This window comes from Manis javanica, chromosome 9 (assembly GCF_040802235.1).
Source record: "Manis javanica isolate MJ-LG chromosome 9, MJ_LKY, whole genome shotgun sequence".
Lineage (NCBI taxonomy): Eukaryota > Metazoa > Chordata > Mammalia > Pholidota > Manidae > Manis > Manis javanica.
In genome coordinates, this window is record NC_133164.1 from 13807248 (window position 1) to 13820662 (window position 13415).

At 38.5% G+C, this 13415-nt stretch overlaps 1 protein-coding gene across 2 annotated transcripts in view; it reads left to right on the plus strand.

Annotated features, from left to right (window-relative positions):
• The window catches only part of ABCC4 (ATP binding cassette subfamily C member 4 (PEL blood group)), a 228747-nt gene that overhangs the window by 184700 nt on the left and 30632 nt on the right, over nucleotides 1–13415 (plus strand). Inside the window, exons 27-29 of one of the 2 annotated variants that reach the window (XM_073212444.1) lie at nucleotides 5112–5201; nucleotides 12140–12312; nucleotides 12739–12844. In XM_073212444.1, coding sequence (XP_073068545.1) covers nucleotides 5112–5201; nucleotides 12140–12312; nucleotides 12739–12844 — 369 coding nt within the window. Of the gene's footprint in view, nucleotides 1–5111; nucleotides 5202–12139; nucleotides 12313–12738; nucleotides 12845–13415 lie in introns of those variants that run through there. The other variant, XR_012121003.1, reaches the window with a different exon arrangement.

Here is a 13415-nt window from a genome sequence, read left to right on the forward strand (position 1 = left end):
GGTTTATTCAGTTATGTGACATGGGCTGTCAAGTGTCAGAAGACACTCCGAATGTTACCTGGTTAGAGCCAAGAGCCTTTTCTCCTTACAGTGTCTGACTGGCCGCAGAAGCGGAGGTCTTTGGGCCTGGTCGCTGCAAGTCACTTACCGATAGGGAAGAAAATTGCACCCCTCTTCCCTCTTCCTCCAAAATGAATAGGAAGCAGAGTTGCTTGTGTCTCAACACCCTGATTTAGGAAGCCCAGGATGTCCAGGGCAGACTCTGCAAAGGGGAGCACTTTTGTTTCTGGTCTAGAGAGCCAGGCCCACATTGATCCCCGGCTCCCTGTTCACTGTGAACCTGGGTGCAGTTAGGGAGCGTCCCCAATGGCCTTTCTCTTCCAGGCTCATCCCTGTCACTCTTGACCCGTCGTTCTTGACCCCGCCATGAGCAGATGAGACCTGGGGGGGCAGGTGACAGAAGCAAGGGCCTGTATAGGAACGGAGGCTAGGTCGTGGTGGCATACACAGTCAGGGGTCAGTCCTGGGGGACTTGCAAAAATATACACTCTATTCTTTAAAAATGTATTCCTCAGTTTGCATTCAGAATTTCAGGAATAAGCCAAAAATGAAAGTGCTTCCTAAGTAATCTCTGTACACAGAACAGGTAGCCGAAACAAGGGCCTCCTTTTGTGCTCAGTACCTGAAACAGTTAAGTGTGTTCCCCAGAGAGAACACTAACGTGAGATTCCCGTCAGGGAGTAGCTTGCTTATCTGAAAGGATCTGGAAGAACGGATTTCAAAACTTCTTTGGATGGAGTCTACATCTAAGGCTACTGTCCTATTGGCACGAAGAAAATGTTTTCAGTTGAAAAGTGACTCCATGCAAATTCAACATTTATGATTGCACCCCAAGGGTTGGCGCAGATCAGCAGCTGTCATCTTTATCATGATTAAACAGATTCATTTTTTATATTTAGTAGATATAAAAATCAAAGCAAAAACTTGGTATTTCTTAAAGAGTTCGCTCTTTTGGTATTTCCCTGGGTTATTTTCAGTAGGCTGCAGAAGGTTATCAGAGATGCCTCTTTAAAACGTCTTCTTTAGAATCTGGTTTTGTCTTTTAATTTTTCTTTTTGAGAACAAAACACAGAGGGAAGAGATGGGTATGCTGTTACTAGTGTAAGAAATACAATTGGATCCTAGCCTAACGCAGTCGGCCCTTTGTTTCTGAGACTGAAGTCTTCATTAAAGCCCCTGGAACTGCTCTCTGGAGCTCCTGACCTTTTGTATCGAAAGAGGACTTTACACGACTTAAATTCTTTTTCCTTTGTTGGTGAACAATGTTCTTTTCTTCTGAATATGGATGGTGACTGGTTCATTTAGAGGCTACTGAATGAAAAAAAGAAACACAGAAAGAAACCAAGATTTAAAGCAACTTCAGGTGATTTCCTCATTCTTGAAACGGGCCAGGCTGGCCTGAAGGAAGGCCCTCAGGTTAGAAGTGAACGTGTAGTAGCTCTTAAGACTGGAGGAGGCAGCAGAAACTACTCCAGAGGGTGTATTTTAGGAGAGGGCTGATAGCTGTTTTGAGATCGAAACAATGCAGGTAAAGTGAAGCGTTGTGTTTTATCTGCCTGGTTTGTAAGCACTTGTCTGGTTTTTGTCTTGGTCCCGGGTCATTTGAAGCATCTCTAGGTTAGCAGGTAGGGTTTCTTTTTGGGAAATTAAGAGGCTTGTTGTCTTCCTGGAGCGCATACAAAAGGCCTAGTAAGACTTCAGTGTTCAGTGTTGCAGTTGTGTTGAGGGATTATCAGTTTCCTACCCTAAATGCTTGGACTCAGAGCCATTTTTGGGTCATACACCTAATATAAACTTATGTTATGTTAGTAACAAAGGAGAAGATTACTACTGCAGATGGCACAAAGGATGAAAAAAAACAGGTAAACTCAAAACTGTGATGAAAAGCAGGTATGGTACTAATGCTCCATTTAAAATATTACATTGAACAAGAGCATTTGTTTTCCTAACTATACTGTGCCAGCTAACTCTTATTAAATGAGGTTAAATTGTGTGCCTTCAGAAAAAATAAACTGAGGCTAATAAATTTAGTATGTATTTACATGGAAGTTGTGTGTCCTGCCATAAATCTTTACACTGAAATGTTCTGCCTGCAAACATTTTTACAACACTTATTTATAAGATTAGTTTATTAACTCCATTGCTTGGAGGTGGGTACTTATAAATAATAATATCTATCAAGAATGATAATTAATTTGACCCTTATCTGCTCTTGCAGTATGTGTCTACTGTGAGCACTTTTATTACCTTTTGAAGATAATATAATAATGGTTTCTTATTTGGCAAGTGGATGAAAGAATGAACAGAAACCAAAATGAACACCATGCATAAAACACATTGGCGTATTAAAACAGACATTGTTAACAAATTGCCTGCTGGTTTTAAAGAAAAATACAGCTTCAGTTGTTAATGTTTTAATAAATCATTCATTGCATTCAACAAGTTTTGACTGAAATTTTACACATTTTGAAATGTGTATTTGGCATGTGTTAACAAAGAAAATACTCTTATTTACTAAGCTAATACTGCTGAAGAAACATGAGTAATTGCCTAATATATTGCTTTAGATAGACTGAGATTTAAGTGGTGACCCTGAGTGCAATGGGGAATGCTTAATTTTTTCTTCCTGTGATAATCAGCAATGATTTGGTGACAATCAGCAGGACCTCCTTCCTGCCTACAGAGATCTGAGGTCCCTTTTAAAGCTCAGTACAAAGCAGCTGCAGGCGTGGGGTAGGGCTCAGAGTGTCACAGTGAGCAACTCTTCTTTCTGTAAAGAATCCACTTTAGCTCCCCAGTCTTTGGAGAGATGCATCCATTTAAAGGAGTTTCCTTAAGAGGATAAGGTAAAGGAGATGACAGGAGACCCTGATTACAAAATAGGTGATTGAACTTTAAATGTGGGCCCTTGTGCCTCTTCTGAACCACCAGAACCACCATTCCCCAATGGGCTAGTGCTAGGAGTCCTTCTTGAAAGAACAAAGATTTTTTTTTTAAACAAAGCAATTGTTTTTCATAGATTGGGTTAGACACCCCTCCAGAGTGTGCTTTGAAAACCAAATGGATGCATTATCCTACAACTCTTACTGCATATGATTTTGCTCAATGAGAGGAATCTGAAGGAAAAAACATTGAGGTCCTGGACATAAGCCGTGACGGGCTTCTCGTTAATATAAGCAAAGGAACCACCTCTTGCTTCTACCAGTGGCCCAAAAGCTGATTCCTTAACCTGTCCTCTTTCAGCACCTTAATCTCCTCAATTACCAACCCTCAAAGGGTCTTCTCAGTTTGGGCCCCAGTAGAATATTGCCCCATGGTTTAGAGCCTTAGGTAGAGGGGGAGGGGCACCTCAGGGAAGAGTGAGGGGTGACGGGCACCAGCCTCCCCTCGCCTGGCTGCATCGTGCCTGTAAATCTCCTGGGAACAGCTGAAGGGAGAGAATCACCTACCTCGTTGGAACCTTAGAGCTGATCGTTAGAAGGAGTAGTGTAAAGTAAAATTGAAGAATTTCTGAAGTGGAATGAATGATTTTAAATCTGAAGTAGAATGATGGGTATTCCCCTTACGGGGAATTCTTATTACGTAAGTGGTGGCTTAGTCTCTGATACTATTCCGTAGTTTTAAGGGAGACCTGAAATTGGGGTCTCAGGATTTTTCATTTCAATTCACTAATCATTTTGGAACATCATCTGACCCGTGATTTTCCATGTTTCTGGGGCATATTGACCACTTAATCAACTTAATACAAATAACATGCCCTTTTTAATGTCTTCTAATATCTGGATTTTGCTTAGTGATAACATGTTTTTTGGTGACTTTCTGTTTTCCACATCTGTTTGTCCTGCATCAGTCATAAAACTGAGACAAGGGAGAAAGAAGGTTCGGGAAGCTCTCTGAGTGTCACTCTTCTTCATGGCTAGACAAAAGAAGGGCTGGCCTTCCTAATCTTTCTTGGGATTTGATGGGTGAGGAGTAGTCCAGCTGCAAGGCCAGGCAGGATTTGAGACCGGGGATGCCCTTGAGCAGTTCTTGGGTACCTGTGTCGCATCTCTTCTTGCCACATCGGTGCGTCTCATTGTTCTCCCACCTTCACTGAAAATAGCCAGTTGGGGCTCTTCTGTGCTGCCCTTGTTCTTGAGGCCTGGGTTGAGAGAGCCTTCCATGGTGTACTAAGTTTAATGGTGTACTTAAGCGCATGTAAAAGATTCTCTCCTGAAATCCAGAGGAAGTACATATTTCAAGAGAATTTAATTGTGGCTCCTCCTAAAGCAGATGCATAGGAAGAGCTATTTAAATTAAAACAATTTTTTTGTGACGCATGTCTCAGTGGGTTTCAGGTTATCCTGTCCTTGTAGTTGATAACAAGGCTCTGTGAGGCATGTAATCCTGATGCCCAGACAAGATAATGTGAGGATTAGCTGATGCAAAATCAGAGGCAATCTCTTCATGAATAGAGGTGCCACTGGCCCCCTCAGTTTATATTCACTACAAAAAACAAAGATGTCCCATTTGCACATGTGGAGAGATTCACAATCCTGGAAGATGGTTTCACCAATGGAGAAAATATCTTAATGGACTCTTCAGTGCCAATGTGAAAATACTTAGCAATTTTGCTTTGAGGCACAAACTTGAGCTAAGGTTGCTATTGATACTTCCCAGTGTCACACTAGGACTGACAATGAGCTTTCTTGATGTAAAGTTCCTCAGATAATTATATCCTTGTTTTTCCTGTTTAAGCAGATATGACTAGGAAGGCAGTTTTAAAAATCAAACCTGCCTTTCTCTTCTTCAGTTTCTCCTTAAGATGACACACTTCAGCAGTTTCTTTTGTTAGTGTGAATGGTCCAGAAGCTTGGAGAGAATACTTTTATTCTTTGTATGGAAAACTAAGAGGGACACTGTTTTGTAAATAGTCATTTGCAACCTTATTGTTAATGATTATAGTGAATTTTGGTTTTTTTTTTTGTATTTTAATTCTGTTCTGAAAGTCAGCATTGGAATAAAATGAAAAGAAGCTGTGGTAATAACATTCACTATTTTGGGTTGTTTAGGAACCTGTTTTATTCACTGGAACAATGAGGAAAAATCTGGATCCCTTTAATGAGCATACAGATGAGGAACTGTGGAATGCCTTAGAAGAGGTAATTTATGAAATGCAATTAATTTTAACTGTTAGCACCAGTATATGGGTATGTATACTTAGAGCATTGCAGGTTATTAATGGAAACTTAATGATTTAATTGACTTTGCTCACCACCCTGGAGAACCTTGGTAACATGGATGGACTTAAAATAGGTATATTGATAAAGATGATGAAAACCAAAAATAAAATGCCTCACGTTTTCATTTTGATTTTCTTACTTAGAATCCAATGCAACTGGATAATGTTATCTTGTCTTTAGCAGAGCACTCGACTAGAATTTATATTTTGGGGTTCAAATTCTATTAGTTATGTAGTGACCAGTTACCTTAGAACATTCATTTTACTTTTCTGTTCTTAGAGAACACCCATAAATAGAGATATTAATAGTTTTCCACTATTAACTGAAAGATAGATGAAGTCATACCAGTAAAATGCTCTGTAGCTTTATAAGAGTGTGTTTGTAAAGGTAAATTACACAGTTATAATGTGTAATATTTATTGGCATACATGTCTTTTGCTGTTTTTATTCTGCTTCACTCATTTCTAGAGGATTTTCTATTATTTGTGTAGTGTTTGCCCTCAGACCAGTTCTTTGAATCTCCTTGCCTTGGTATGAAAGGGATTTTGACTGTTCAGATGCTCTTGGTTTGTGTGTTTTAACACCAGTTATTCTGTGTGGTCTCCCTAGTTCTGCAAATTGATTCTAAGCTACTGGATGGCAGAAACCATGTCCAGACCTCTAAACCATAGGCAGACCTCTAATCCTCACAGGACCTAGCTCAGGCCTTTGCTTTTAAAAAGTAAGCACTTAATAAATAGGTACTGAATGCTGAATGATCCCTTCATTTCAGTGAAGTGTGGCTTATTTCTTTAAAAAGATTTCCCCCCCCCCCACAAATCCCAGTGACCATGACTGTTGCTTTTGAAATGGTGTGTTTTTCAGTTATTGTCCCCCTTGCAGGGCTAGTTCTGAAATCTTTCATTTCTAGATGAGGTTTAACTGTGAGCAAGCAGAGTTGGAAGCCCGACAATTTCCTGCCAGTAATTCTGGTTTCTGAAGGCATGTCCGTGCTGAGTCTTTACACACCCACCCTGCTTACCAGAAACTATAAGAATTTTATTTTCCTAAATTGGGCCAATTACTTCACCATCTCCTCCCTATTTGAAAGCAATTGACCTCTGACCTCATTTAAGTCTGTGAGTCTTTCTACTAGTGATGTTCTAGGAGAGAAGTGGGGAGAATGGCTAACCATCAAATACAGTGAAAGATAGAATGACCCATTGCTTTTGAACCTACACAACAAATTCAAGGGCGAAATTGTAACACACCTTAAAACATGAATTATTAGTAAACTATTTTTCTGTTTGTTTCAGAGCATGAGATCTCTCTTCACAGATTCTCAGAAAGTAAAATTACTTGAGAAGCACATTGGGCTGTGGATAGTAAAGAAATTGGGAGACAAGTCCTATAAAACTGTCTTAGAACTTGACCATAACTTACTTCTTCTGCCAAAATTAAAATTTAGAAGCCTCTCTGAATTACAAAAATGGTGACATGGTAGAAGTGGTCAAAATAATACTGAGGCCAGCTTTTATTTTCAACAGTGTTTGGAACTTTCTGTAAATAGAAATAAACATGAGTTTATTTTCTAAAGTGAGTGGTTTCCATGTATTGCTTCTGGAATGACCTCATTACTTTAGTGGTGTCTCTTAGAGAAAGTCGTCATGTTCCTCAAGGAATTGTTTCTTCAGAGTAGTGTATGTTGTGTGATTAAATATTTGGTAGCTTTTCTAAAAATTGGGATATATTATTATATTTGCAGTATGATTCCAACTGTTTTAATCAGAACACACTTTAAACCTGTACAAGGCACCAAATATTAGCTTTGCTTATTTAGGGGTAATTATGAGTGATTTATTTTTATTTTTTCTGGCTTTTCTGAATTCTCCAGATTTTCTCTAGTGTGCTTATATTTCTTTAATCATCTGGATTGTATTCCTAGCAGATGAAGCACTTCAGACTTCACACAGTAGCAATAAGGGTTTCCTGACCACACATTTTGGGAAGTTGAGGGTCATTCTAAGGTCAGGAACTCTTTGCCTGCAGTCCTTGAAATCTCCGGGCCTTCAGACTATGGAATAAGAGCTTATATCTCTGGAATTGTACTCATAATGTAATAACAGTATGTGCATTTATCTGAAGAGACATCACACAAAGAATTGTGCATACCACTCTAATGCCATTCATGTTCTGAAATTTTCTATCATATTCGGTCTGTCTGCCATCTCCTATTATACTAAACCTGAGCATCATAACCTGTCTTGCTCTTCAGTAGGTGGTAGGAGACCTGGTGTCCTTGGGAGCTGCCTTTAAGGTATTTTAAAAAACCTTTATCAGCTGGTTTATAAATGATGCCAAACTGGAAACGGGACCCTAAACTCATAGGGTTGGCTTGGGAGTCAGTAAGAGGGCACTGCTGTTTTGTCCTCTTGAAGAACTTAAATTTAAAGGAAAAGCTGCTACTGCTTTTTTTTTTGTTTTAGAAAGTCCTTTTAGGTTTTGCCTTCTCCTCCCTTGGGTGATTTAGGCATTGAGGAGGGATACAGTCCTATGCACGTTGTCCCTCTCATCTCGCTTATTTTTTCATACACTAAAAAATAGTCAGCTGTAAACTGAAGATAGCTGGCTAGAAATTAGCTCCAATTGGGGCACCTACAAAGCAACAACAACTTAGAACATAAGTAATGCCTACAGATGAAGCCATTTATCATTAAAAGGTCAAAAGAGCACAGGAAATACAACTGAAAATGAATCAGCAGTATGTTGTTTCTGCTAAAAAAACAAAAACAAAACACCTGTAATACTGGGATGCACAATTAAGAGCACTTTATATCATGTCAGAACTGTGAAGAAATCCAGTTATTATGTTAACATTGATAGTATCTCTATTGGAAAACAACTATGTCTCATTATTCAGGAAACTAAGACAGAAATCTGAGCATCAGTAGCATATATGTCAGGAAACACATAATTCAGTCTTTGCATTTCCATATCCCCTAGGCCATGTATTTTGGTAAATGGGTTCTCCTTATACTCCATTTACTATTGGCTTTGTTCTATTGATGGCATTTCCGTGTCTGTTCAGTTACTAGTCCACACCATCCTTTCTTTTTGAAAAGTAAGAAAGTTCCAAAAATGTGAAAACCATCTGACATCCATGTTGACCTCCTGTGAGGGGCGCTGGCACCTAGTAGATGCTGCACACAAAGTTGGGTTACTTTGAAATGTTTATGGGGTATCTTATAAGTTCAGTTTGTTATTTTCAATTTTCACTGTAGGTTATTACTTTCCCAAGCTTAAAAATGATCCAAGGCACTCTATACTGAGATGTATGGCTTTGAATAGTATTCTTTGATCTATTTTCCTTCAATTATAACTTTTTAAAGTGCTTTCCACATTTTAAGGTGTGGTGTTATGATATCTTGGAGCCAGATAATCATTAGGAAGAATGTATTTCTTTTAAAGTGATATTTAATAAAAAAAATGGTATTTCATATAAATTATCTATATGGATTTATTTTCTAATTTTTATAGGAACCAGTATGTCACAAAAATGAGATGCCCCTATGGCTTCTTTCATGCTTCCAACACATATCTATTGAGTGCTTTTAGATAGGTCTTATTTAGACTCTGGGACTATCAAAGGTGTCAAAGGAGAACAAGTCCCTACCCTCTTGGAGCTTAAATTCTCATGGAGAAGGTGGAAAACAAGCCAATACATAATAAAGTCTCAGTACTGACACTGATGCAAAGGAGAAAAATAGAGCAGAACATGAAGAGGTGGAAACTGACAGCATTATTAATCATAGGCAATATCTATTGATCTTTCTTTGTCTCGGGCACTGTTGTCAACTCTACACACAGTGACTCATTTTAAACTCCAATAATGGAGGTGTTACCTCCATTATTCTAATATTATAGTTTTATTTTCAGGTTAGGAAGCTAAGATAGAAAACATTCAGGAACTTGCCCAACTGGCAGGATGCAGGCCCCAGCTATTTGGCTTGAGGGCCCCAATTTTTTATTTAAAAAATTTCAAATCACAGGGAAATGGAAGGAATAGTAGTATACGGACAGACATATACCCTCTGCAAAGGTTCGCTAGTTGTTAACAGTGTGCGCATTTGCTTCCTCTCTTTACATGCCAGCTTGTGCAGAACCGTGTGAAAGCAAGTTGCTGAAATTCTCATTATAAGGTTCTATTCACCCTGACATTATAAAACAAGAACATTCTCCTACATAATACCGTTTACCTAATGCAAGGAATTGAGTAGTAGTAGTATAGCTATTATCTACTTCCAAATTCCCCAGCTCTGACTCCAAGTCACTGTGTTCTGTTACCCTACTGCCTTTTTCTCACTTCTCATACTTACTGATGACTTGAATGTATGGCAACCCCCAGAGGGCCTGCACATCCGCGCCATTCTCATAATCAACCCTGATTGATAGAAATGAACACAGAGTCTCAGAAAACAGTGTTTTCTGGACGACATTCTCACTGTTCTTCTCCTGACAACCCTTATTCCTTGTCAGGCAGATAGGGGCAACCTGAAGGAGGGTCAAAACCAGGTAGGGAGGAGATGTCAGGGGCAAGTGTGAGATGATTTCTTCGAAGTAAGACCATCAGTCTTAAGAAAGACTAATGTGCATATATAAATACAGTTACTCTTGAACAACAGGTTTGAACTGCACAGGTTCACTTCTATGTATAGTTTTATCAATAAGTATATTTGGAAATGTTTTGGAGAATTGTGACAATTTGAAAAAACCTTTTTTTCTTCTAGCTTAATTGTGAGAATGCAGCATATAATACATATACAAAATATCTGTTTATCGAGTTTGTTACTTAGTAAGGCTTCCCATCAACAGTAAGCTATTAGTAATAAAGTTTTGGGGGACTCAAAGGTTATATACAGATTTCCAACTGCATGGGGGTGCTGGGGGTGGAGGTCAATGCACAACTCTTGCGTTGCTCAAGGGTCCACAGAATTATGGAAGTCAGCTCAGAAGGAAGAGCCGATGATGATCCTTGCCACCGTGTTCGATCCATTCCACCACCTGGCGTATAGGTGCATTTCATAATAAGAATGTTCAGAAGTTCTCTTCTTTGTAATAGACGGGGCTCGACTAAGCTGATATCTTCCATTTCATAATCTTCAGTACAAGGACTTGCACCACAACTCAAATCTTACACTTGGCTTTTATATACCTTTCGTGCTAATGCTAAATACGAATGCCATATTTAATTAACTCTGACTTCTGTTTCTTGGGATTGAACTTCCATCATGAGTGCAATTCAAGATCACACTAATAGAAGTCCTTCCGCATTTAGGCTACCATGCAAACACTGCCTACTTATCCTTGGTGTTTTGTTGTTTGACATCTAATGCTGTGTCCCTGCTTATTGGCCGTCACTCATCAATCTGTTGATCTCTTCGTTTGAAGTGTATGTACTCTTCGCGCTTTCGCTCCGAAGTATAGCCTAAGTTTGGTTCTTGCTATATAAAATTCTTCCAAATATTCATTTATCAGAGGTCCACCTCCCAGTGTTGTTTCAGATTATCTTTGGCAGTTAAAAGGTTTTTTTAAACCTTTGGTGACAATTTTATGAAGATAGATTAATAATAAACAACATCTATGCCATAATCTGGGGGAAATAAGTGTATACTGTACCCTGTTTTTTATGAGTTTTCACTGCAGAACATTTGAGATTGAAGTAAATGCACTTGACCAATGTAGCCACATGATTAAACTCGAGAAAGAACCATCCTCCAAATAGGTTGTCCTGTGTTCACTCAAACCCGAGGTGTAGTTTGCCATTGTTTGAATTAGTACTTTTTTTTAAACTTTAAACCCTTCCAAAATGGTAAATTGCCAATAAGATTTTATCTTTAGATAAAAGGTACAAACGACCAGTCATAAAATACGTAAGTCATGGGGATGTGACTGTAGTCAACAATATTGTGTTGCATGTTACGTGATTTTACAGGGTGACAGGGGACACTAAACTTATGGTCATTTTGCAGAAAACACAAATAATAATCATTATGTGGTACACCCTGAAAGTAGTGTAATGTTATACGTTAAGTATACCTCAATTTTTAAAAAAATTATATCTTTAGAGAACCATACTTCCTGCAATTCTTTTTTTTTTTTTAATGTACTGACTTCTCTGCAGATTGTACTTTGGTAAACTTGTATCAATCATACAGATCCTTTTAACTTTTCTGTTGAGACCATATTGAGAGAAATACTTACATTTTTAGAGATACTTCCTTAACTGATCCCTAGGAGGTATTCCTGGTTGACATCATGTAGCACGGATGGAGGACCCTGAGCTGATTTCTTGACACCACCTTTCTTGAGGTGTAATTCACATGCCAGAAAATCCCCCTATTTGGTAAATTTATGAACAACCATCATGACATTCCTGTTTTAGAACATTTCTATCACCCCAAGAAATTCCTTCATGTCTGTTTACAGTTAACCCCCACTGTTCTGCTTTCTGTCTCTGTAAATTCTTGTGGTAATCTTGTAACTTAAAATTAAGTAGAAACATTTAAAATTTTTCTATATTTTACCTAGGAAATAATTTTATTTAGCATACTTCATATTTCTTAATGAAATTGGCACCATAGGAACAGGCTATGCCTACTGATGCCAACAAAGAAAAATTGACTTCTGTTAAGTTTGTGCTCTTAAATCAGAAGAATTCAGCCTGAGTGGACCCAGCCATGTTTCTCAGTAAATGCTAATTGGAAGTAACTGTCCATCATGTGGAAGACGCACTGAGGACTTGAAAGCTTTAATGTCTAGGATGCCTGTCTACTTCCTAGCAGTTTGTTAAGGAAAATATCATTCTCCTACATCCACAGGTACAACTTAGAGAAGTCATTGAAGATCTTCCTGGTAAGATGGATACCGAATTAGCAGAATCAGGATCGAACTTCAGTGTCGGACAGAGACAGTTGGTGTGCCTTGCCAGGGCTATTCTCAGGAAAAATCGGATATTGATAATTGATGAAGCGACAGCAAATGTGGATCCGAGGTACGGAGACGAGGTCCATGAAACCTGGAATCTGAATTTTAGATGTGGTAAACAGGAAACATCGAATGACGCTGAGAAATGTTTCTAAGTGCTCGCTTCGCCCCAGAGATCTCTCTTTGATAGCATTATGGGAAACGAGGAAGAAACCAAAATATGTGTTAATGATATTATCAGATATCCTAAGAGAGACAGGTTCCTAAATTCAACTGCTAATGGTTTCAAGCATTTTGGAGGAAGAATATTTTCCATTGTTTTATGAAAAATAGCCAATTTCTAAGTAGATTTTTCTTTATACTCAGTATTACAAGAACAAGATCATAAAGTATTGGCTTTTAAAAACATTATAACAATATCATATGATCATTTTAAGCCTTAAGTCTGCTTTTTCTTTCTCTACTGAACTAAACTAAACTTCTTTGATTCCAGAACTGATGCGTTAATACAAAAAAAAATCCGCGAGAAATTTGCCCAGTGCACTGTGCTAACCATTGCGCACAGGTTAAACACCATTATTGACAGCGACAAAATAATGGTAAGACCCTCACCTGTCAAATTCCAGGTGTTCCATTTATATTCAGTTTTTCAATTTACCCTTGTAAAACTTGGTGGAAACCTGCAATAAGCTAATTCTCCGTTAGTTTTTCTTCTCATTCCTGACAATAACTCGAGTACTTACAACACATACAGACTGCACTATTAAATAATATATTCAGTAATTTCATATTTTCATATGAAAATATAATTTGAATTGTCATTTTTCTTTAAGATGGCCAGCCATGAAAATACTCCAAATATGGCCTCAAACTTAGCCTTTCATTTAGACCACCAGGAGATGTCGGGTAAGGTTGCAGAATTTCTCAGCTGTGTTGGAATGTTCACAAGATGTGCTGGCAGAGGGGAACCTGAGAAGAGAGGGTCTAGTCAGAAAAACAGTCTTTCAACAGAAAGGATTTAATATGGGGAATTTGTTTCATAGGAATTGAAGGACCGAAAGACTGAAACACTGGGGTCCTAATTTTAGGAAGCAGCTACTGTGTCCAAGGACAGGTCTCCAGACCCGAGAACTGAGAGTACAGGCCCTAAGAATCCGTGCTCAGACCTCC